The sequence below is a fragment of the Gamsiella multidivaricata genome (assembly GCF_025024155.1).
Source record: "Gamsiella multidivaricata strain RSA 2152 chromosome Unknown BC939scaffold_2, whole genome shotgun sequence".
Lineage (NCBI taxonomy): Eukaryota > Fungi > Mortierellomycota > Mortierellomycetes > Mortierellales > Mortierellaceae > Gamsiella > Gamsiella multidivaricata.
The window spans coordinates 698,154-719,770 of record NW_026251710.1 but is presented as its reverse complement, the minus strand read 5'-3'; the positions used below and the strand labels follow the sequence as shown (position 1 = coordinate 719,770).

The following is a 21,617-nucleotide window of genomic DNA, read 5'->3' as shown; positions in this document are numbered from 1 at the left end:
AGAAATAGAACACAAACAACAAAACACATGTATCCGAACAATGAACAGAGCCATCACAGCAAGGCACAGGGCGTGGAGGTCCTTAGTTGCTAGCATCCATTGGTCATTTTTGGCACCCCCGTACTAGCTCTATATTCTACTCGCAGTGCCTCTCATGCTCAGCCTGCCCCAAACAATATTCCGAGAGGATCAGTGACTCGACTAAAAAATAAATAATAAACGGGCCATGCACGCGATCGCGCGGCCGCGAAGGAAAAGGGGAAAAAAGAGGGCGCGACAAAGCCCAAGGATAAATTTGTCCTTGTACGTGCTGTAGCAAATACTGGGACTCAACGATCGAATGGGTAAACAAAAAAACCTGATGAGGCCACGGGAATACCTGAAGTCCCCCGCAATGAAAGAAATTTAAATATAGCGACCGAGCAACAGAAGGCAATGAAGTGGCGAAGCACAGCGAGAGCAAGGACTGCGCACAACGGCCCAAACATCGCTACACACCAGTTCTGGTATGGGCTTGTTTATGCAGGACTAGGGCCGTGAAGTGGACGCAGATTACAGATATAGCAGTTGATTGGTATTCCTCGCTGTTCAATTGACCTACAAGGTGCCCATTGACCCAGCACATGAGAGCTATGGTACTCAACCCATTTTCTGCCCATTTCTGACGCGTAGTTCTATCGATTATGTTGATCCAGATGAATACAATTTTGACGCGTTATTGGTCTGAGCGCGATGGGTCTTTACGCTCTAGGGGTACGTGGACATTTACTCATAGCGTTTAATAATAAAGGCGCACGCAAAGTCCTCTTGTTACGCGGCTCCTAGAAACCTCGTGCACAGTGCACGAAACTTTGAGGAGGAAGGGTATATTAGCAAGTCATACAGGGGTATAATGAGAACGACATAAAACGGTGTATTGACTAGGGCGAAGGAAGTAAAATGCTGCTTCTGAAGGGCGTATCATTGGTGTTCAGAATGTTGCCTGGAGGGTCGTAGTTGCAGATGTAAATGTTCCAGTGCAAGCGCATTTTCTTAGCGCAACCAATTGACTTAATTGACTTTTACACGACTTGAGTAAAACGATCTCGGTAAACCAGATCAGTTATCTGTAAGCAGCTGAAATGATGGACCACAATAAGAGCCGTAGGCCTTGATCTCGCCATACCATGCTTTAATGGCGGATTTAAAGTCCTTGTATCCGGCTGCAAGGCTCTCTCCGTACTACATGCCATGCAAAAGATTCAAGAGGCATGAGGATGCTGGCCAATTCATAACCCCCCCCCCCAAAAAAAAAAATAAATAAATAAATAAAGACATACCGGTCCTCCGCTGTACTTGAACACATATGGTTGAATCCAGTTACCATCAAGCTAGCAGTCTTCGCGTTTCATGTCGACGGAGGGGTTCAGTGGTGAGCGTGTTTTTCATTGTGAGTGTCCAAGATAATCTTTTGCTCGTCTAGGGACGGAACAGCAGCGGCAGCCATATCCTGGGCTTACGAGAGGAGGTCTTTTCTTCACGCGTTGTTCTCGGATGTTTCAGCTTCCTCGCTGATTAGAAGTATGTATCGGCCGCGTCCCGCGTTAAGGGATATGATAGGAGTCTGCAAGCACTGGTTCGGCTGATTTGCCGTCGGGAACATGTTCTTCGGACAGATACTGAGGTAGCAAGAGCTGCTAGATCGGCAATAAACATTGTCGAGGCCTTCATGGCGAGGAATTGATGTGTTAATCGGTGGCGGAAGTGAAGATGTTTTGTGAAGGTTGAGCAGTGGCAGTGGCAGAGGCCAGCCCCCGTTTTTGTGACCCACAACTCCTACGGCGCATAAGGTTAGTCATCAAGTGCTTCAAATCATGCATGGGATAATTCTAAGGGCATACAAAGAGAAGAAAAATATGTAGTCTAGCGACATTTTGAATTCCAAGTATTCGAGGATGCGACTCGTGGCAGGATATATCGCACCTGAACATGAATCTACCGAAGTTCTGGATGAAGGACGAATCTGGTTTGACATGGAATACAGCAGAGCCCGAGAAGAAGGCGTCCATTCCATTTCATATCCCTCGCGCTACAGGAAGGGCTAGTCGCGTCGATATTCGAGAGCACGGCACGCGGCAAACATTGCCTTGGGCAGTCCTTGCTGTTGGGGGTTGAGATTGGGTCAGTAATTTTGAGCAGCGTCGCGGCCAACTGTTTGTGAAGGATACACGCGTATCGCCATTACGACCCCGAAATGCCATCAACAGGACGCATCATCTCCAGAAGCAGAAGTCTCATTCGGCCCATGCTGCAGCTCTCATTGCGATCCTGTCAGCGGCATTCGTCTGTCCTTGTGAACCGATCGCAGACAATCTATCAGGACATCTCTGCTACTACCTCGACCGAGCCACCCTGGCATCACCGCCACCAACGCCCTACGCGATACAAAGCTGAGTTCCAGAAGAGATACTACTCGTCAGCAGGGGCAACGGCTATCTCTTCTCAGTATCCAATCCAGTATGATCGTGCCTTTTTGGATCACTGCAAGAAACGGCTTGAGGAAAAGGCGAATACAAGCGCATACTTTGTGTTTTGTAAAGAAGATCCTGTGCGCCAGGCCGGCGTATTTATGGTAGGACGTACGAACAGGATGTCAATCGAACAACGGATACAGCGAGGAACGATCAGGCGCTGACGTGGTATTTCGTTCTTGGAAATAGCCGCTTTGCATTTACAAAGGAGTTCCGAGTGTCCTATTCACTATCCGCGCCAACAACATGAGAAATCATCGTGGAGAAGTCAGGTAACATTCATCTCATAAATCGGATACAAGGAACAGAAAGTCTGGAGTACTTTTCACTGAACGCTTTCTTTTTTTTTTTTTTTTTTTTTTTTTTTTAGTTTCCCAGGAGGAAAACGCGATCCGACAGATAAGAATATCCTCGACACGGCACTGCGCGAGATGGAAGAGGAGATTTCAGTGTCGCGGGATCAGATCGAGGTTCTTGGAGAGTATGCGCCGATGCCCAACAAGGACTGCACCATGAAAGTCCACCCCTTCGTAGGGTTCATCAAGGAGCCCATTGAGGACATCGAGTCGATCGTTTTCAACAAAGGTGAAGTCGACAGAGTGTTTACGGTGCCGATACAGGATCTTATCAACCCGAAAAAGGGAACCCTGGTCCCGTTCAGGAATTCAAAATTCCAGTATCGGGTGTGGAACATTGAGCAGGAGCAGATCACTATCTGGGGTCTGACCGCATTCATTCTGGACGGTAAGCATGGCCACTTGAAAGTATCTTTGGATGTTTTTATTTCACATACCTTCGACCTTTTATATATATATTTATTATGGCGCTCATTCAATAAACTGCTATGCTATGTATAGGTGTCTTGCGGCATATCAAGAAAAACGGACCTGTCGATGCAACTGAGATTCCGGAGGGAGCTAAAGTAGAAGGATATGAACCTCCCAAACCATCTGCGTAAGTATCGGGATACATGATAATCGTCCGCACAGCCAAATGACTCGTGCACCACGTCTCTTATACCTTTGCAATTTTGTCCGCATAGATTTGTTTAGATAAAGATACCATATTAGTTATCACACATTGCACTAGAGATCCCATGAAGGCAATAAAGGCAACACGAATAAAGCATCCAAGATCTTCATGAGAATATTTGATAAGCTATCGCCTCTATATGTCAAGAGGTTTTATTACAATACTGATGGTATAAACTGAATGGTAGTTCTTTATGGGCTGGACTTGAAAGCACACATAGCAGGCATTTCCGGAGGGATCTCAAAGGTCTTGATCACTTGAGGAAGTGACTCGATCTGCATCATGAGGCCTGCCTCCATATGCCATTCGATATGACAGTGAAGGGCCCACAGACCTGGATTGTCGTTTACAAAACGAATGACGGTGTATCCAAACGAAGGAACCGTACTGGTGTCGCGCCTCAGCGGATTCGTCAGCTCTAGTGGCGACTTACCGGGGATATAGTTGCCACCACCCCAGCCCAGAACATAGAAATTGTGGCCGTGGAAATGGAAGGGATGTGCGCCTTCGTCATAGTTGTTAATAACCAGCTCAACAACTCCGGTCGAATTCAGGGTCACCACCAATTGAGAGGCATCGTATGCGGTGATGCTCTTCTGAGCCTGGTAAAGAGTGGTGTCGTTCATGAGCGGCGTCCAGGATGTACCATTCACGTAGCCCAAGTTGACATGGTCGCTGCGGACGGTTTGGAAGGACGTGGCAATATGGATCTGGACAGTTGCGTTGGGTGCAGGCTGGGCAAAGTAGGGCTTCAGCATTTCCAAGCTTAAGTCAACACAAGTGGGAGACCAACCGGAAGCACCCCAATCCACCGAGTCCGCTTGCTGAATAGTGGGTGCCCCAGCGTAATGGATAATGGCCTTGATGTGCTCGTCCAAAGCTGGGTTGGGAGCATTAAAGCACTCGGTGTTCATAGTGGCGCGGACCCAGTAGTTTCCAACGGATTGGTTTGCGTGCACAAGGACAGAATAGCGTTGGGCAACATGAATAGGGATGCGCTGGACGATGACGGGCTGCATATCGACGCCATCGGCTTCAATCACGGACAAGGTGTGGTTATCGATCGAGAACTGGAAATCTGCAAAGGCACCGGTATTAATGATACGGACTCGATATGTAGTCCCGGCCATGAATTCAAACACAGACATGGGTGCGCCTGGTGTGCACTTGCTGTCAGTGGGGAAGAGGGCCTGCGCATCCAAAGAACAATCCCAGGAGTGGCGACCGTTGATGAGACCATTGTCGGGGATAGGCTCAGTGCCCTCGCTGTCAACACTGAGGTACCAAGAAACAAGGGATCCGGAATCGGTGTGATAGTAGTCGCTAATCATCATGATAATGTCCTCTTGGTAGTCGTCTAGGTGGGGTTCATCTGGGCTGTGGATGATCAGCGGTCCCACAATACCATCGACATATTGCGAGGCAGAGTGGGCATGCCACCAGTACGTACCCCACTGGTTCGGGACAGTGAAGTTGTAGGTAAAGCTTTGGCCCGGAGGAATAGCGCACTGGGTCACACCCATGGTTCCGTCCATCCAGTTGGTGCCTAGCGAGGGAATACGGATGAGAGATGTTGGTATGGATCTCAATAAAGGCATGTATCGACTCGTTTGGTCCCTATTACATACCATTTTGGAACATCCCATGCCAATGGATAGCAGTGCCATTCACCATGTTGTTAGTGACCTTGACAACAATTCTATCGCCAGTGTTAGCCTCGATCAGAGGACCAGGGAACATTCCTAGTATTAGGGAAAGTTGGTAAAGGCGTGTTAGATTTTAGCTTTCAGTTTTCGTTAGTAAATGGAAGTAATCAGGGCCAGCAATGTTCGTTATATCTCACCATTGACCAACAGCATGGGTCGCTCGAGACCATCAGGAGCAATTGTTTGCTGTGAAATGGTCCAGTCATAGGTGCGAGTCGTGGGTGTGTGGGTGATAGAAAAGTTTTTACTGAGGACGAATTCTGAAGGGCTGTTCCAGGTTTCTGCAAAGTCGGATGTGTTGTTGTTGTTGTGATTTCTCGATCGTAGTCCATAGACCAGACCAATTGCTAATGCCAGCACAACGGCTGCTAGGACTGCAACTGAAATGAGAGCCCTACGGACCATTCGCTTCTGACGCGGCTGCATAGCCATTGGTGATACGTTGCGCTATTGCTCTGGACGATGATGATGCAGGGTGTAATAAACGGATGGCGGAGGAACTGAGGGTAGAAAGAAACTGAGGGTCGTTGCTGGTCTGCTCTGGAGAGGGGAAAGGTGCTCGATGAAGAAGAGAAGAGGATTGAAAGGAGACAGAAAAAAATCAATAGTCAGATATTGGCTTGGAGAGAGGTCTTTTATGAAGGCTGGAGACAACAGGCGCGAAGCATGAGAGGGTATAAAAAGAACGTTACCGTTGACAGTATCCCGGATAAAAGATAGCTATAACTTTTGGCACAACGTGCTTTGAGCAGCAGAAAGACTATCCAAAAAGGATTTCGTTGCAACTGCATTTATTGCCTGGCTGAGAGTAGGAACTCTTTCAACTTTAACTCCTTTTCCTGGGCTGATCTCTTTCCAAATGGCAAGCACATTTGGATAAATTAGACCAGTTGGACTTGTTGATAGAAAAGTAAACAATCCACCGCGACCTTGGGCAAAACTGCAGGGCGCTCGGCGATTGCAAGTATTTTCCCTGCCAGCGACAGAGGGAGCAACAACCGCATGGGTCCGAGGGGTGCAATCAATTGGCTACCTCGGGATCCACTCGACGGCAAAATATGGAGCACTTCCGCTGTAATCTGCGCCAAAGGGAAGGGATGAAGTATTTGTGTAACAGCATGGTAGCATGCCATGGACATAGGGTACATGTATGGACCGGGTAGTCTTGGTGAATAAGAGTCGCAGGAGCAGACAACGTTTTCGATCGGATGGCACGGACTGGCTCTCGCTGACTCTGATAAGCGTACCTTGCCCAGGAAACGAGCGAATAGCATTTCAAGGTGAACCTACTCGAGAGAACATTCAATGAGTGAGAGCAACTCTTGATTGGCTAAAGGGATATCCATGTGAGTCCATGGACGCTTACGGCTGATGTGCAGACAAAGAGAGATAGAAAGAGCCCTTGTTTGCTTGTTTGCTTTGCAGCGGGGGTCGAAAATCAACTCTGGTGTCCTCCTTGCTTCCTTTTTCTGTGTCCAGCTCGACTTTCTTATCCAAAACCGGATTGAGAGCACCAAAGGAGACACGGTGGGGTTTCCCCACTCTGCTCCACCATCTATCCTATACCACTTTGCCGTGAAGCGCCTGCATGAAGGTTATCCTGTCGACCCATGTGTCTCTCTTCAGTATCCTGACTGGCAGAGGGCAGTACCCTCCTGTTCCGAATTGGGAAGCTTTTTCCGGGTTCCGTACGGTGCATCAAGACAGCTTCTACCATATAAAGACTTCCTCCTCTTCTTCGAAAGAATCCTCCAAGCACCATTTCAGAACTTCCCTTCTGCTTCTCATCTCCATCTCCACACACAAGAATACCCCCCAACCGCACCATGTTGTTCAAGTCCATTGTCTCCTTGGCCCTCGTTGCTGCTGCCGCCGCCCAGACTGCCATCAAGGGAAAGGTCTTTGACCACATCTTCATCGTCTTCCTCGAGAACACTGTAAGCAACCAACCCATCCTAGGTTCACGTTAATATTGATTGCTGTAACTGTAGGTCGATCAGTTTCTTAACTGGTTACAACCGCCTTTTTTTTTTTTTATCACCAAACAGGATTACACCTTGGCCGCCTCGGATCCCGCTCTCCAGGCTTTCATTTCCCAGGGTGTTCTCTTGGACAAATACTACGGCGTTACCCACCCCTCCGAGCCTAACTACATCGCTGCCGCGGGTGGCGACTACTTCGGCATGAACGACGACGCTTTCTACGCCATCCCCTCCAACTACACCACCATCGTCGATCTCTTGGAGAAGAAGAACCTCACCTGGAAGGCCTACCAGGAGGATGCCCCCACTGCCTGCTACAGAGACTTTCAGAACAACGGTCTCTACTTCCGCAAGCACAACCCCTTCATCATCTACGACTCAATCGCCACCAACGCTACCCGCTGCGCTAATGTCGTTCCTGCTACCCAGCTCCAAACCGATATCGCTGCCGGCAATATCCCCAACTACGCCTTCTACACTCCTAACATGATCAACGATGGACACAACACCACCGTTGCCGATGCCTCCAAGTGGTTGACTTCCTTCTTGCCCCCCTTGCTCAGCAACAAGTCCTTCATCAACAACACCTTGGTCGTCATCACCTTTGACGAAACTGAGACCTATAAGATCGAAAACCGCGTCTGGACCATGCTCCTCGGAGATGTTGTTGCTAACTTTAAGAACACCACCGACTCGACCTTCTATACCCATTACTCGCTCCTTTCAACCGTCGAGTCCAACTGGGACCTCGGAAATTTGGGCCGCCAGGATGCCAATGCCACAGTTGCCAACGTCTTTGACGTTGTTGCCAAGTCCACTGGCTACACCAACCAGAACATTACTAATCCCCCTCTCATGAACGGCACCGAGCCCGGTTTCTTGGCCCCAACTCCTACTGCCTCACCCACCTCCACCTCCACCTCCACCTCCAAACCATCTTCTGCCGATGCCCTTGCTGCTCCTAAGGTCATGGCAGCCTTGGCCGCCCTTACTGGTGCCTTTGCCGCTCTCATTTAAAGACTTTGTCATAACCTGCGAAGGAGAACCAGCTTATTATAGTCTATATTCAACTACCAATATTTATCCTCACATAATAAAGAGCCCATTATACCATCATCGATCGTGTTTAGCCCTCATGTGTTGTTTCTACATCGGAATGACCTTTTGTTTGAGTTCCGAACAGCAGGCCTACAGTTATCACGCAAAGACATGCATGAGGAACAAGAGCGCTTTGACCATAGTACATTCTCACGCTCACTTGCTCCATGATTCGGTGGTCGGCCCCTCCATGTGAAACCCGTTCCTACTCCTCGTAGAACCAATAAAGCAGTTGGCCATTCAACGACCTCGCTTTATTCCTGGTGCGAAACGACGAAATTGTCACGACCGTGGGTGAAGCGCTCCTCGTTTGGCGTGGGAATCTGGCGCCGGTTTTTGGACCTCAGTGACCACCTCGGACGACTGCCGCTCACTACAAGAAACCGGTCAACGAAAACCTAGATGTAAGTCATGGTTATTTCTCAGAATAAAAACGAAGGTATCTGAAACTATCGAAATCATCTATACTGATTTGGCAGAACTGAGAGCAGGTATGCTGATCAAAGGTTGCTTACTTGCAATCGTTCATTCGTTGCTGTAGAAGGTTCTTACAAGGATCAACACTGTAGCTCTTTCGACAGAGCGTGCACTGCAATTCTTTGCTTAAGATTTGATTTGGCTTTGCTGGAGGGTCGTTTGTTATCCGATTACTAATGGATACTGCTCCCACTACAGTGACCCTCAGCTATCAGTTCGCACCGGCAATATAGTTAAATGTGGGTCCCAATAAGCGCATCGAGGTAACCTTGGATCTTCGTTTATAAAGCCTCGTCCTGTATACCTCTTCACCCTCATCGACTGGTTCAGCGGATTTAAGTACAGCTTGGTAACCCAAATTACATAGTAGTTTTTTTTATCCACGGTCCGTGCGGTCGATAGCTTTTACAACGATTGCGGAACGCGTTCAGTGGTTTTGGATCTTTCAAATTCGCTCTGTTCAGGTCGCTTGCCGCAAGGACCCTTAATTTAATAGTTTAGCGTACTTCACAACGGCACCGTCATTCCTGAGCTCTTTCTCTATCGCACATCGTTATTTTACAAGTATGAGCCAGTGATTGACACATCCGGGGACAAGGACCTATCCATCCATCCAGTTCGACTATCTTAGACCCAGCAACATATTCGTTGATCGCTATCGGAACAGTATCTTCAACCTTCGCTCAATTGGGTGTCCAGTTATTATCAACTGGATGTCATGTTATTGATGAATCGGCACTACGCTGGATCTAATCTTCCGAATACTGAGAAGGCGTTTTCGAAGAACAGCAGACTCAACAACAAGCAGGATTTATTCAATCCACGATACAGATCTGGTTCCAGTGCTCATCAGTACCTTCCAACTTGTCTTTTTGATCCTTTTTTTTAGAAATGGCCAAGGAATCTAAGGGTACCAAGCGTTCTACCATCCACGACGTTGTCGCTCGCGAGTACACTATTCACTTGCACAAGCACGTCCACGGCAGGTAATACACCATCCATCAAATAAATACTTGTTGCAAGGATTCGCTCGGTAGCCAGCGGTCCTCAGGGGGTCTGACTCAGGGCGCTATGAGGGTATACAACCGAGCAACCGAGCGAAGGGCGACACCGTCAAAATGCGGCTCGCAGGGCACCGTGTTTTTGATTGGACAGTTGGTAGAGTGAAGAATGCGGCGCAGCTGTCGTGGGACCACGGAAACGCTCTGTTGCTCGGCGTAGTTGTAGCTCGAGCAGCGTATCGTCGCTTGTATAATCTTCAGCAGGATCAACATGCTGGAGCGCCATTGAGCAAGGAACAGCATACGGGAGTCAGCTCCGTTTTCTTTGCGGATCAAACCGTACTCACTCTATACCTGAATTTTATTACGATATCCAGATCCTTCAAGAAGCGTGCTCCTCATGCTATCAAGGCCATCAAGTCTTTTGCCCAATCTAAGATGGGCACTTCCGATGTCCGCATCGACCCCAGCCTGAACAAGCAGATCTGGTCCAAGGGTGTCAAGACCGTCCAGCACCGCATCCGTGTCCGCCTGTCGCGCAAGCGTAACGACGATGAGGAAGCCAAGGAGAAGTTGTACACCTACGTTTCGTACGTTCCCGTCACCTCCTTCAAGGGTCTCGAGACCCAGGTTGTCGACGAGTAAATCTCCTTTCGCCCTAACATCAAGGCCTCAGCACTTTGCTTGGAAATCCACAGGAGGGAGTGCTCTTATTCAATAAACTCTTCATCGGCTCAATTCGGTTCTTACCCAACCAACGATGTAGACGAACCCATCATGCTGGGAAGACTCGAAGTACCTGGAAAATCGGCTCACAGCCGTTCTCCAGTGAAAAGAGTTCTCTCGCATGTAAAAGAACATTAGTGACTGTTTTTCAATTGTTGGCAATTCAATCTTGAGATATATGTATAAAAAGGCGGGATTCCTTCTCCTCTTTATCTCTGTATTTTGCTTTGCGGCAGTGAGAATCATACGATGTCAGAGTCCGTCTACACAACTTGTCATTTTATCGTGCTATCAATGATCGACGGTATGAACACCAGACCAAAATACATTAAGCAACTGTTAGAAGTGTTCAGCCCAAAGGTATGTGCGATACATAGCTGATATAGTGCAATCTTGCGAGACCAATAAAGATGATGTTTCATATAAATTATTCTCGCCGGGATGAGCCTGATAATGACTGCAAATTATTGGGGCATAAGAAATGTTATTTATTGCAGGTTGTAATTCCTTTCAAGTTTGAAGTGCATCAGGATCTTTTGCTTGGCTTTTTGATCCTTCTGGTGCTGTGTCAGAACCCAGGCTCTCCTTGGCCCATTCCGGCAGCTCCGTCTCAAACGCCCAATCCTTTGCCTGATATTTCCATGCATGCAGATACATGATCCTCTTTTCAGGTTCCGGATCCGCTCTTGAAGGAAGCCCACAGATCCTACAAAACTCAGGCTGTGGGTGTCCCGGTACACTGTCCATCTGAACCATGCCAACATTCGAGGCCGCCAACGCAAAATCGGCTTCATCCTCCATTTCTCCGCGTTCAAGCAATTTCTTGACCAGATCCTTTTCCGTTTCCTCAGTGATACCGCCCTTTCCGTCCAGTCTTCCCCAGATATCTTGATTGTGGTATAGGGGATCATTGGTGATTGGATATCCGAGCCATTGAAGATGAACACGGATCTGGTGAGTTCTGCCAGTGACAGGTCGGGCGAGTACAATGGATGTGTTGGATTTGGGATCATAGCGCAGGAGCTCAAAGATGGTTGAGCAGGCTTTGCCATCGGGATGGACTGTGTTCAACGTTAGCTTGAATGATGCAACATGTATTGGCTCATGGCACTCCGTTATTCCGCTGTTAAAAATCAAGAGGAAGTGGTATGAGCATATCGCCGTTTCCAGCACTACAGACTACTCGATTTCTTTCACTTACCTCGGGAACTGTCCCAGGACTTTGCAAACATATTCCTTCTTGATCTCGCACCGCTGCATCATTAATTCGAATTCACGTGCCCGCTTGACCGAGAGGGCAATGATCATAAGTCCAGACGTAAGTCGATCCAAACGATTGACGGCTATAAAACCATAGTAAAAAGATCAATGCTGAGTTGCCAAATCCTGTATAAAGCGTGCCAATATTCTTCTTGGGTTTAAAACATACGGTAGAGGTCCTTATATCCTTGCTCCCTCATCAGGATGTGTAATATGGTATTGTGTCGGTACCGTCCACTTGGATGAACAGGCACGCTGCTGGGCTTATCCACAATGATCACGCCGTCATCTTCTCGTACGATTTTGACGGGGAGGTTGGCAACAGGGGGTTCGTGCCGATGAATATCGTGCGCGACAACATCGCTGTTTTTGATGATATAACCTGTCGACACTGTGTCCCCATTAATCTTTACACGTCCATCCCTGATAGCGCGTTCCTAGAGGAGATAAAGAATGAGACCGATATTAACTACTGCGTTGTATGAGCTTAGGGTTGAAAATCCCTGAAATAATGACGATCGATCTCACATACGTAAAAGATGCTGTCACGATCCCGAAACTCCATGTTGAATACATCGATTACTTTGCGGCCTAGCCATCGTCCCTTGGCAAACGTCTGGTATTTGAAGAAATATGGCTTGATTTTCCGAAGACCTGTATTGACAAAGCAATCGACTGGGTGAGCATGAGCAAGTCCACCCTTGGAACCGGGCACTACGTTCCAATTGGTAACTATAATGCATGTTGGGTATGGTGCACTTGCCGTTCTCAAAATAATATTCTGCACTCTTCAGGTCATCTACGATGTCGACTAGATCAAGACGCTTCTTTTGTTTCTTGGCCTGCTGTTCGCCTCCGTAATGGCCATGCTTTGACTCCTTATGTCTTTTGGATCCACGTTGAACAGTTCCAGCTGTTTGACCTGTCTCTATAAGTTCGTCCGCACCACCTTCTTCCTTGTCGTTCGATGAACTAGAGGGGATACCAGTCTTTGGGCCCGAGCCTGCAGCAGCTGGCTGATCCTCGCATGCGATGGCCGAATCCTCTACTGCTATTACTCCTGGAGACCGGTTGGCGATGTCGCTTGACCTTGCTTCGATCCTGTCCTCGGCCGAATCTGTCATGACGAGCTGTTTTGAGGTTATGAAATGAGATTCTGCGACCAAGAAGAGAGGATGCGTCTCACGTGCTCAGTAGCGCAAACGTTCCGCCCAGCTCAGGGCCCAGCCCAGTATCCAGTGCATAATGTATGCTCCATGAATTGAACGCGTAGATTATGGTCAACGGATAATTACAGAGTATGGGCACCGCGATAGCAATGGGGCCTTGGAGAGATGATAAAAGCGGGCAATCTAGGTCTGCTACGCTTGTTGAGGGCATGCGAGTCTGGCCGTATGTGGAGTGATCTATGGCTTGCCCATTTTGCGCGAAGAGTGCTCTCTAGTAATTCTAGTAATTAAAAAAGACAGCGAGGAGCAGCAGAAGGAATTGAATTGAAGGAGCGCAGAGTGAACAGTAGCAGTACTCTCTCACGCAAAGTGAGGCTTCCTTTGGGCCTTCCATTTGGGGAAGAAGGTGTGCTTTGGCGCTGTCGTGCGATTACATGAGCAATCATCAGTGCATCGCATCCTCCTTTCGCTTCTCTCCACCCTTGCCTTCTGTCTCCGTTACATCTGCATTCAGATCCTTCCTCCCTCACCCGTCCTCCATCCTCACGAAAAAAAATCATTTCCTGCAAATGGGTTGCTGTGGAAGCAAACAGGCCGAGCATGAACAGGTACGGCCCATCCTCCATGCCCTCTCATCCCAGCAACCTCCCCTTCCATTTTGCACACCATGAGGCTGCCAGTCAAGCATCCTTCGCCTTCAATTGCGAGCTTCGCAACATCCCCATGCCCTCTCAGCTTCATCAGCTTCATCTCAGTTGCTATATCGAGACTACAACTCCACTTTTTATCCATCAGCTCAGGAACGCACGCAGATGCCCAGGATGACTTATTTTTTTAGCGTGCGCACACTAACATCAGCTGCCACCCGCATTGGAAACACTCAGTCAACTTTCGAGGACCCTTTGTCCCCCATCTTTACGGGGGAACTTTTGCCCTGAGACCGATAATCTCAATGCCCCAGGGACATGAACATACCAGCAGCAAATCATATAGGAGGGATCGTCGTTCGTCTCATTTGAGCGTCCCACTTGAACCAATTGATCATTCTCACCCTTGTCTTTTGTATCTGATACCCCTGTTCTGACATGCGCCTCGATGATCTTCTTAACATTTGTATGAATTATCTGATGTCTTTTAGGACGAGCGAGCACGTCTTTTGGACGAGAGCATTCAAGGAAATCATTATGGGTACGTTAATACGACGTTAATGCTTATATTACTATGTAACAGAGGGGGTGGGGGTAAGCGAGACTGACTTGGGGTACCCATGCGCACCGCATGGAGAGGTGTATGTGGTACATACAAAAAAAAAATGCAATCAGATTGCGGATGATGGGTTGTGGGGGATAGCCATCCAATCCCTAGAGGTCGATGCCATCGACGTCGCTCTCCATCATGCATTTCGTACCCAAATATCTGAAGGTTAGAAAGGAAGGAAACTAGGGTGTTTCACCGCGCTTTTTGTTGCTCTCATGTTTTTATTTTTCTTCTGCCCGTGAGATGATCATCGGCGCAGCGGTTTACACACCATTCCTTACAGTGGTCCTAGATTCTACATCATTGTCTTCAAAGTTACTTTGCTATGGTTGCGATGATGCTACGAGAGAAGGGCAGATGTGCCACCGCTCGAGCCTCGACGCCCTGCTTGTCCTTTTTGGGTTGGGTCAAAAGGGGGGATTTATGAATGCAACCTTGCAAACATGCGTACCATGAAAACCAAGAAAATATCTTCACGCTCATTTGGCGGGAAATATTTATTCTGTTGTTATAGCAACTCTTCTTGCTGATTACTGGCGGATGAGCAACTTTTTTGACGTGTAAACAGTGGGACCTCATCGGTCGCGCGTACCAACACTTGGTCTTGGCACTGCTCTCGAAGAACATAAAAAAGCCTATCTAAATGACCTACGATAGGGATGAAGATGGTGTGTGTGTTCATATTTGTGCACTTGCTCTCTGTTGAGCCTCATATGTACTTTTGTTTGCTCAGAACTGACGCAAGGTCCTCAACGTCCACAACAATATCTGAATGGGGTAACTAAGGTTGCGGGTCCTGCACCTCAGTGGAGGAAGTAGATTCAGTGGACATCGTCAGTTGACTAGGCGTGGGTATACAGAAGGGGGTTATAGCTACCTAAAGAAGCAACTGCCCCCCGCACAACACTCCGTACCGCTGTTTGTTCAGCGCCCAATAAACGGGTGAATGGATGGATGGATGCAGACCCCTCCCTGCTAACGTCAACCCATCTCTTTTTTCGGAAATGTAGAGCCAACAGAATGGTGCCTGCATCGTATGGCGAGCAGAGCCAAGTACGAGAACTCGAATCGCTCCAGAAGATTGTTGAGAGAACAGCAGGGTAAGCCTTCTTTTGTAGAACCAAGGACCCGTTCCGCTGCAGTGCGTGGTACTCTTTACCGTCTTTCCTTCTCGCCCCCTATTTTGCCATGCCTTGCATGTTTTCTCTACGTATGCGTGCACCAGTGCGACAAGTCGTTGGGGGTTGAGAGTCAATGCTCTCAAACGGTCGAATTCTTCTTCAGAGTCTGTAACCCACGCCAACATACCCCAACCCTCATACCTATCTGCATTGTATGCACAGACATCTTCATTCCGCTCAAACTCTCTTTCCTGCGCCACATGTACCGATGGCTGAATTGCATATTGTTCAACTCTTCCAGCTACGTATCCCGCTACTACTTTTCTATGCCCTAGCCGGCAGAATGGCCAATTAGTTCTACCCTATACCTCCTTATCTACGCTATGACTGGTGCTTCATCGCCTTCATATAGTTCCATACATGACAAGCACTGTCCTTGTGAAAAGATGCCAATATGGGTCGACCGAGTAATTCCTATGCCCAATGCCCTGCCTTTCTCGCCCACCTCCGTTCGTCGCATACAGCGCATATAAATAGCCAAACGGGAGCTTACGTGCTTTTCGTTTCAAAGGAAACTGGAGCGTTATATGGTGCTCTGATCACTAACCAACCTTGCTCTCGACATTTCTTCTTCTCCTTACTTTAGGAACCTGATTGACATTCCATCGACACTTCATCTCGAGAGGTTGCAGCGACAAGAGGCCCAGAATCGATCGAACGAATATGTTTCTGCCCTTAATACAGTCAAACTTCCTCAACAGACCATTCGCAAATTGTGCAGTATGACCTCTGTCAAGGCATCCTCCGGCGCGGATATGCCGCCTTTGAATAGTGTGCTCGAGGCTGCTATGGGTACAGCAAACCTGGCTAATAACAAGGAGCACTCGCCAACATCGTCGGGTAATTCTGTCAAGGCACCATCAGTGCGCGAGGTGTTGGCCGAGAAGACCGTGGATCCTCGAACGGTTGGCTGGGTATGTCTCCTTCCTCAATATTTGCATCTGGATCGAGTATCGTTGAATGATTTTTTTTCTTTTGCTAATATGTTTTTTAAAATCTACCATGGCACTTCGTAGATGGCGAGCGCGATGGGCGAGCTGCACCAGGCGACGGAATCGATTGACGTCGAGGATGTTGGAGACCTCATTGTGACTTTGTCGCCGCCTCGCGCTTAAAAATCTGCATATCTTTGACTTTGCAACGCGCAGATTGCATATGGCCTGCGCGTATTTTTCTTTTCTCTTTCATTGTATTCTTTCATATTCCTGCATCCCATACCTTTCTTGCTCATCATCACCCGGCAGACGCAAATCTTGCCAGGCATCCTTCTTTTTTTTTTATACGACCATTTCATTTTGCCCCTCCTCCCCCCCGTTAATGAACTCTACTACACTGTACATACCCCTTCCATTTTTCACCTCGCTTATTGATCTATGGAGACGTTGGTCGTTGACGTTACGGACAAAAAAAAAAAAACCCCCCTCCCCAGAGAGAAAAAATCAGACGAAGAAAATGCTTTAATGACCACTTTAGTTTCCCATGAGATGACAATTGGAGACAACACAAACGGCTTACAATAAAAATGCAAAACGTAATTCTGTCACTTGCTGCTTAGAACACTTTTGCTCCGCTTCGTGTCATACATTCGCATCTCAATTTGCGGAACAAAAAATAAGATTGAAAAATAGATAGAATTTCCATCGGATGTCTAACAGCTATCGTGTCCAGTCTAAAGACTGCATGTAAACGGGAGGGGGGGAGGGGGAGGGGTTTGTTATTTCCTCTCGCATCACGGCCAGCTAGCGGCTGAGGAACCTGACAGGACTTGGTCCACAGGATTTTCGTATACTCCTGTAGTTCTGCCTCTGTTGCAAACTAGTATTACTATGTAACTTTAAGATGGTTGAAAAAAAAAAAAAAAAAAAGAAGCAGCAGCAGTAGCATACTAAAGGGGACCTATGAAAAATAAACGGACGCCCGATTTAAGAAACGGTACAGCATCCAGAAGACTGTTTCAAAAAGGGATCCGAAGATGCGTTTCCCCACTGATTCGGCATCAAGGAGTCCTTGGTGCTCGTAACAAACTTGATCAAGCTATCATCGAGTTAAGAACAAAAGTGAGTTACGTCAGTTTTTTCTCGTCTAGTGGTCTAGTGGTGCGATAAAAACGCATATCGGCTCACAATGCACCCTGTCTTTTTTTTTCTCTCTATTTCTCTTCCTTACCTTTGACTCGCCTCCGAGACGGTGATGCGGCGCATCTCGAGCTGTTCCTTGAGCCGCTGATTGTGTTCCAAAAACCTCTTTAGCTTGACGTCCGACACTCCTGAGGAACCTCCAAGTCCTCCAGTCATACTACCCACATTGGTTATGATTGTCGTCGCAGACGAAATCGAAGTTGAGGCATCATTACTGCCGCTGCCGCTGCCACTGGCGCTACTGACCGAAGGGCTGCGCAGGACGCCATTGCTGTTGTTATCGTTATTGCTGCTATACATGGTGGAGAGGTACCCACGGTTCTGGTTTGAAGTAGAATTGGTAGGTGTAGCTGTGGGACTTGTGGGGATATTGTCTTTGGTCAAAGCAGTTTCTCTAGGACTATTTGAGCCGTATGAACTTGTCGTTGGCACCTCTGCCTTGTTGATGGTATCGGCCGTTATCGATGTATTTAGAGTCGCAGGAACAGAGTCGGCCTTTTGGAACGAAGACGTGTTCTTTGTCGATGCTGTCGAGAACGCGCGTGCAGAGAGTGAAGGTGAAGAAGAGCCGGAAGAAGGCGTTGAAGTTGTAAAAGGCTTTGACGACAGAAAGGACGATGCACTCGATGTCGTAGTCAAGAACGAGTTCTGAGTAGCGAGCACCGGTTTTGAGACAATAGATTCTGTCACAGCAGGACTACACGCTGTTGAGCCGGATGCCTTGAGAGAAGAAGAAGGGGCTTCTGCGATATCGCGTTGTTCAAGAGAATGATCAGGACTATTTTGAAAACCTCTCTGGTCGCTAGATGTCTTGGTTTTCGGGTCCTGATACGCGAGAGCTCTGTTTGATAACATTGATTTTTGAAGGAATCCGTGCGGTTGTTAGGGTCCAATAATTCGGAAGTGGACAAAGATCCAGAAACGGCGGATAAAAATGTGGGATACGATGCAAATGAGCAGGGGTCGTTGATTATAAGACGGACGAACAAGAGGTAAGCAAAGCAAAGGGAAAGTAAGAAAGCAGTGACAAAGTTTAGCGGGTTAGGTTAAGTAATAAAGCGGAAATAATCGTATAAAGAAAAGAGGAACGGTGTCAAGTCTGCCGTGGTTATAAGAAAAAGGTGCAGCAAGGGAATGAACGCTTAGATGGACCAGGATACTAAGCACTGGCCAACCATGCACAAGTGCATCTGCCATAATTGTACCACAAAGGAGATATGCCAGGAGCCCGAATTGGGTTTGTCCCACCGATGAAATACCCGATCAAACAATTGGGATAGGTTGTATAAAGGATAGAGGACAACTCCAAACAATGAAGGATCGAGCGCCTTTTTCCTCATCTGTGTATCTGTGTCGATTGCGAAGGGGAGAAGAAAAGGGAAAAGGGTAATAAAGATAGGCAATGGCAAATTGCAAGACCTACCGTGGTTAGAGAGCGTGTAAGGCCAAAACGCTGATGAGAGGAGGCAAGGAGATGAGATGCTATTTCGTCAAGGAAATGAATAAAAATGATGCACGCAAGCAGCATGCAGTGGTCAGTCCTCAAGTCAGCAAATCATCGATATCAAGCCTCGGAGGGCCCACAAGGAATGAGGGGCAAGGGCAAAGTTTTTCCTCAGAGATGACAGGTGTATCCGATCAGATAAATCCGTATCGTCGTCCTATTCTAGCCTGATAGAGCGTCTATAGCAGGAGCGAGCAAGACTCTAAATGCTATATGGAGGTCCCAGTTGTCTCAAAGCACCCGCGCGCCGATTATAAAGCGGGGTACAACGCGACTTACAGTATTTGAGGCAGAGAAATACCAGGAGTCGGGGAGGGGTGTGCATACGAAAGCAGGATATCGAGCACCTCAATAAAAAAAGAGGAGACAATAATGGAGGCAATGAAGGAAAAAGGGGAGTAACAACAAGATATTCAGGGCGCAATTAAGAGCGGGATACAATCAAGGGATGCAGCCTTTTTGCGAAGGACCTCACGCATTAGGCCTGGGCGGCAAATCCCCACAACGACATTTCGAGTTGCGAAAAGAGGGGGGAGGAAACGAGCCGACGAACCGTGGTGGAGAGTATGCGCAGAGGAGAGTAAGAGGGGCCCGGAGGATGATCCACGCCACTGGAGCCGGGTTACTAAAGGCGGACGATGACCATATCAAATCGAGAACCATGAACGGTAGCCAATGCCTGCCCCAGGAATGAATCCGGCTTTATCAACCGTTTACGAGGAAGAGAATAGTGTGCCAGAATAGTAAAATTAACACAGGGTAAGGCGCGAGGGAGCCTTAAGGGAAGCAAAGAGACGCACGAACCACAAGGAGGGATGCACACAGAGGGATAAATATAGTGCTCATACGTTCAACGTCTTTTTGGCACAAGATGCATCAGCAGCATAAAAAACAACGATCGCAGTTACGATCTACGGAGGATTAAGCAAGCGAGTCCGCGTGAACATCATATTGTCCTGCCAGCACCCCCATCGGCTGTTGCAAAAGTTCATGGCGCTACTGGTTCCAAGGTGTGCAATTGGTATTACTGTCCTGTCAAATGTCTGGTCGTGTCTTGCATGCTCCAGGGGAACAGGTTTGATCGTCGGATGTGTTTCATAAAGGACGTAAAGAGAGTGGAGAATCCCAAATGATCCTCGCCCTACAGCCGTGATATCGGTATTCAAATCCATTTATGGGCAGACAAACATGATCCACAGGTGGCCCCGTCTGAGAAATGGCGAAGTAGTTACGGAGGCACAGGGGAGTAGAAGGCCATGGATAGCCATTCACGCATACTCACCGTAAACGTTTCACAAAGAAAAAAAGCACTGAAATGCCTCAGTGCGAATGTTAGTGAGCGAGGAATGAGGGAGGGATGAGAGTTGAATGAGACAGAGAATGGTAGGAATGGAGTAAAAGCGAATGACGAAAAGGACGAAGCGGAAGGCACTCGGTGTGTGTGCCATACGAATCTTAAAAAAACGAGGGGCGAGTATCGCATTTAGAGCGCGCAGTTCACACCGAGCTTTAACCAAGCTGCTAGCGTGTCTGTTTCAGCAACGCGCCATCTCAGCCAATGAGCATGTACACGACATTTCTTGTGCTACCATCATCGACCCAATACACGGGCATTATACCCAGTACCTGGCGCTGGATGGAACCACACTTCGGTCGTTTCATCTTCCACCACCACCTCAGTAGTAACACACGGAGCACAAATGCAAGAATGACTTATCAATGGATCTTTCAGAAAGATCCTAAAGGGAGAACCTGGTCTGATTGAGGGATGTAATGCTAAAAAGATCATGTATCTGTATAATATGCGCAGTAAAGCAGCAGGAGCATTGACAGCAGCTGAGCACAGCAACTTACTGGCTCTCATTACTTAGCTCCGTCGTACTATAAGTCCCTCGCCTCTATTCCATACGCACACTTAACAAAAAAGAAGAATATATCTGATTGTTGAATATCTTCTTCCATCCGATCCTCCTTCCTTTACCTTTTATTTAGGTCCTTCAAACTTCTATTTTCCTCTTTACAACTAGCACTATTATTCTTGAAACTTCTTTCTTTTTAGCACGCATAGAAAAACTAATTACAATGGAGGCTCCGAAACCGGCCAAGGTTAACATTACGATCACCCCTTCCACCTCTCCTTCGACTCTCGATTCAGCCATCGTTCCCAGCTCTGTAATCTCCGTGCCACAAAAATATACCTCAATGCTATCCAAACCGATTCGACTGGATTCGTCGTCATGACTATTTTGATAGAGACCTGTGCCCTGTTTTCGAGGAATATTATATGGGGAACATCAAGAGCAACATCTCGGGTTGGAGAGGCGGCGACAAGGCTGAGATATACGGCACCGAGGCCATGGCCAGCCGTGGAAGCAGAGGCCCCAATGAGGGATACTTCTCATACGATCGCCCCGCTCCAGCTCCTACTCAACAACGAAATAGCCACAAGGTCGGTGGATCCTTAGAAATGTATCGGACCAAATCTTACTTAGGCCAACCATCTTACGAGCGCGAGTATGATGACCCTAGCGAGAAGAACCAAGACAGCGGCTATCCTTACAAAGGCGATTATGTGT

At 47.8% G+C, this 21,617-nt stretch overlaps 7 protein-coding genes across 7 annotated transcripts; 4 read left to right on the top strand and 3 right to left on the bottom strand.

The window, feature by feature from the left end:
* The first annotated feature begins 2,143 nt into the window (after window positions 1–2,143).
* Window positions 2,144–3,646, top strand: BC939DRAFT_103214 (NUDIX hydrolase domain-like protein). The gene is made up of 5 exons (XM_051549853.1): window positions 2,144–2,611; window positions 2,700–2,782; window positions 2,881–3,254; window positions 3,368–3,464; window positions 3,563–3,646. The coding sequence occupies exons 1-5, from the start codon at window positions 2,234–2,236 to the stop codon at window positions 3,564–3,566; spliced, it is 936 nt and encodes a 311-aa protein (XP_051417556.1). The 5' UTR covers window positions 2,144–2,233; the 3' UTR covers window positions 3,567–3,646.
* An 87-nt stretch (window positions 3,647–3,733) lies between these two features.
* BC939DRAFT_391287 (Cupredoxin) lies at window positions 3,734–5,653 on the bottom strand (the record flags this gene model as incomplete). The annotated part of the gene is made up of 3 exons (XM_051551948.1): window positions 3,734–5,088; window positions 5,171–5,284; window positions 5,386–5,653. 3 exons carry the CDS (start codon window positions 5,651–5,653, stop codon window positions 3,734–3,736), a joined length of 1,737 nt encoding a protein of 578 aa, XP_051417555.1.
* A 1,354-nt stretch (window positions 5,654–7,007) lies between these two features.
* Window positions 7,008–8,345, top strand: BC939DRAFT_488895 (phosphoesterase family-domain-containing protein). Its single transcript, XM_051559401.1, has 2 exons — window positions 7,008–7,185; window positions 7,297–8,345. The coding sequence occupies exons 1-2, from the start codon at window positions 7,075–7,077 to the stop codon at window positions 8,245–8,247; spliced, it is 1,062 nt and encodes a 353-aa protein (XP_051417554.1). The 5' UTR covers window positions 7,008–7,074; the 3' UTR covers window positions 8,248–8,345.
* Window positions 8,346–9,282: 937 nt separating this feature from the next.
* BC939DRAFT_435433 (ribosomal protein L31e-domain-containing protein) lies at window positions 9,283–10,948 on the top strand. Its single transcript, XM_051553493.1, has 3 exons — window positions 9,283–9,369; window positions 9,695–9,791; window positions 10,184–10,948. The coding sequence occupies exons 2-3, from the start codon at window positions 9,697–9,699 to the stop codon at window positions 10,449–10,451; spliced, it is 363 nt and encodes a 120-aa protein (XP_051417553.1). The 5' UTR covers window positions 9,283–9,369; window positions 9,695–9,696; the 3' UTR covers window positions 10,452–10,948.
* A 53-nt stretch (window positions 10,949–11,001) lies between these two features.
* On the bottom strand, window positions 11,002–13,270 carry BC939DRAFT_435430 (pseudouridine synthase). The gene is made up of 5 exons (XM_051553492.1): window positions 12,556–13,270; window positions 12,325–12,446; window positions 11,962–12,229; window positions 11,734–11,875; window positions 11,002–11,655 (listed from the first exon to the last, which is right to left on the bottom strand). The coding sequence occupies exons 1-5, from the start codon at window positions 12,914–12,916 to the stop codon at window positions 11,043–11,045; spliced, it is 1,506 nt and encodes a 501-aa protein (XP_051417552.1). The 5' UTR covers window positions 12,917–13,270; the 3' UTR covers window positions 11,002–11,042.
* A 2,357-nt stretch (window positions 13,271–15,627) lies between these two features.
* On the top strand, window positions 15,628–16,826 carry BC939DRAFT_103124 (uncharacterized protein). Its single transcript, XM_051549852.1, has 3 exons — window positions 15,628–15,806; window positions 15,986–16,313; window positions 16,416–16,826. Exons 1-3 carry the CDS (start codon window positions 15,760–15,762, stop codon window positions 16,512–16,514), a joined length of 474 nt encoding a protein of 157 aa, XP_051417551.1. The 5' UTR covers window positions 15,628–15,759; the 3' UTR covers window positions 16,515–16,826.
* Window positions 16,827–17,267: 441 nt separating this feature from the next.
* Window positions 17,268–18,673, bottom strand: BC939DRAFT_488891 (GGL domain-containing protein). The gene is made up of 2 exons (XM_051559400.1): window positions 17,566–18,673; window positions 17,268–17,433 (listed from the first exon to the last, which is right to left on the bottom strand). The coding sequence occupies exons 1-2, from the start codon at window positions 18,390–18,392 to the stop codon at window positions 17,322–17,324; spliced, it is 939 nt and encodes a 312-aa protein (XP_051417550.1). The 5' UTR covers window positions 18,393–18,673; the 3' UTR covers window positions 17,268–17,321.
* Window positions 18,674–21,617: the final 2,944 nt, after the last annotated feature.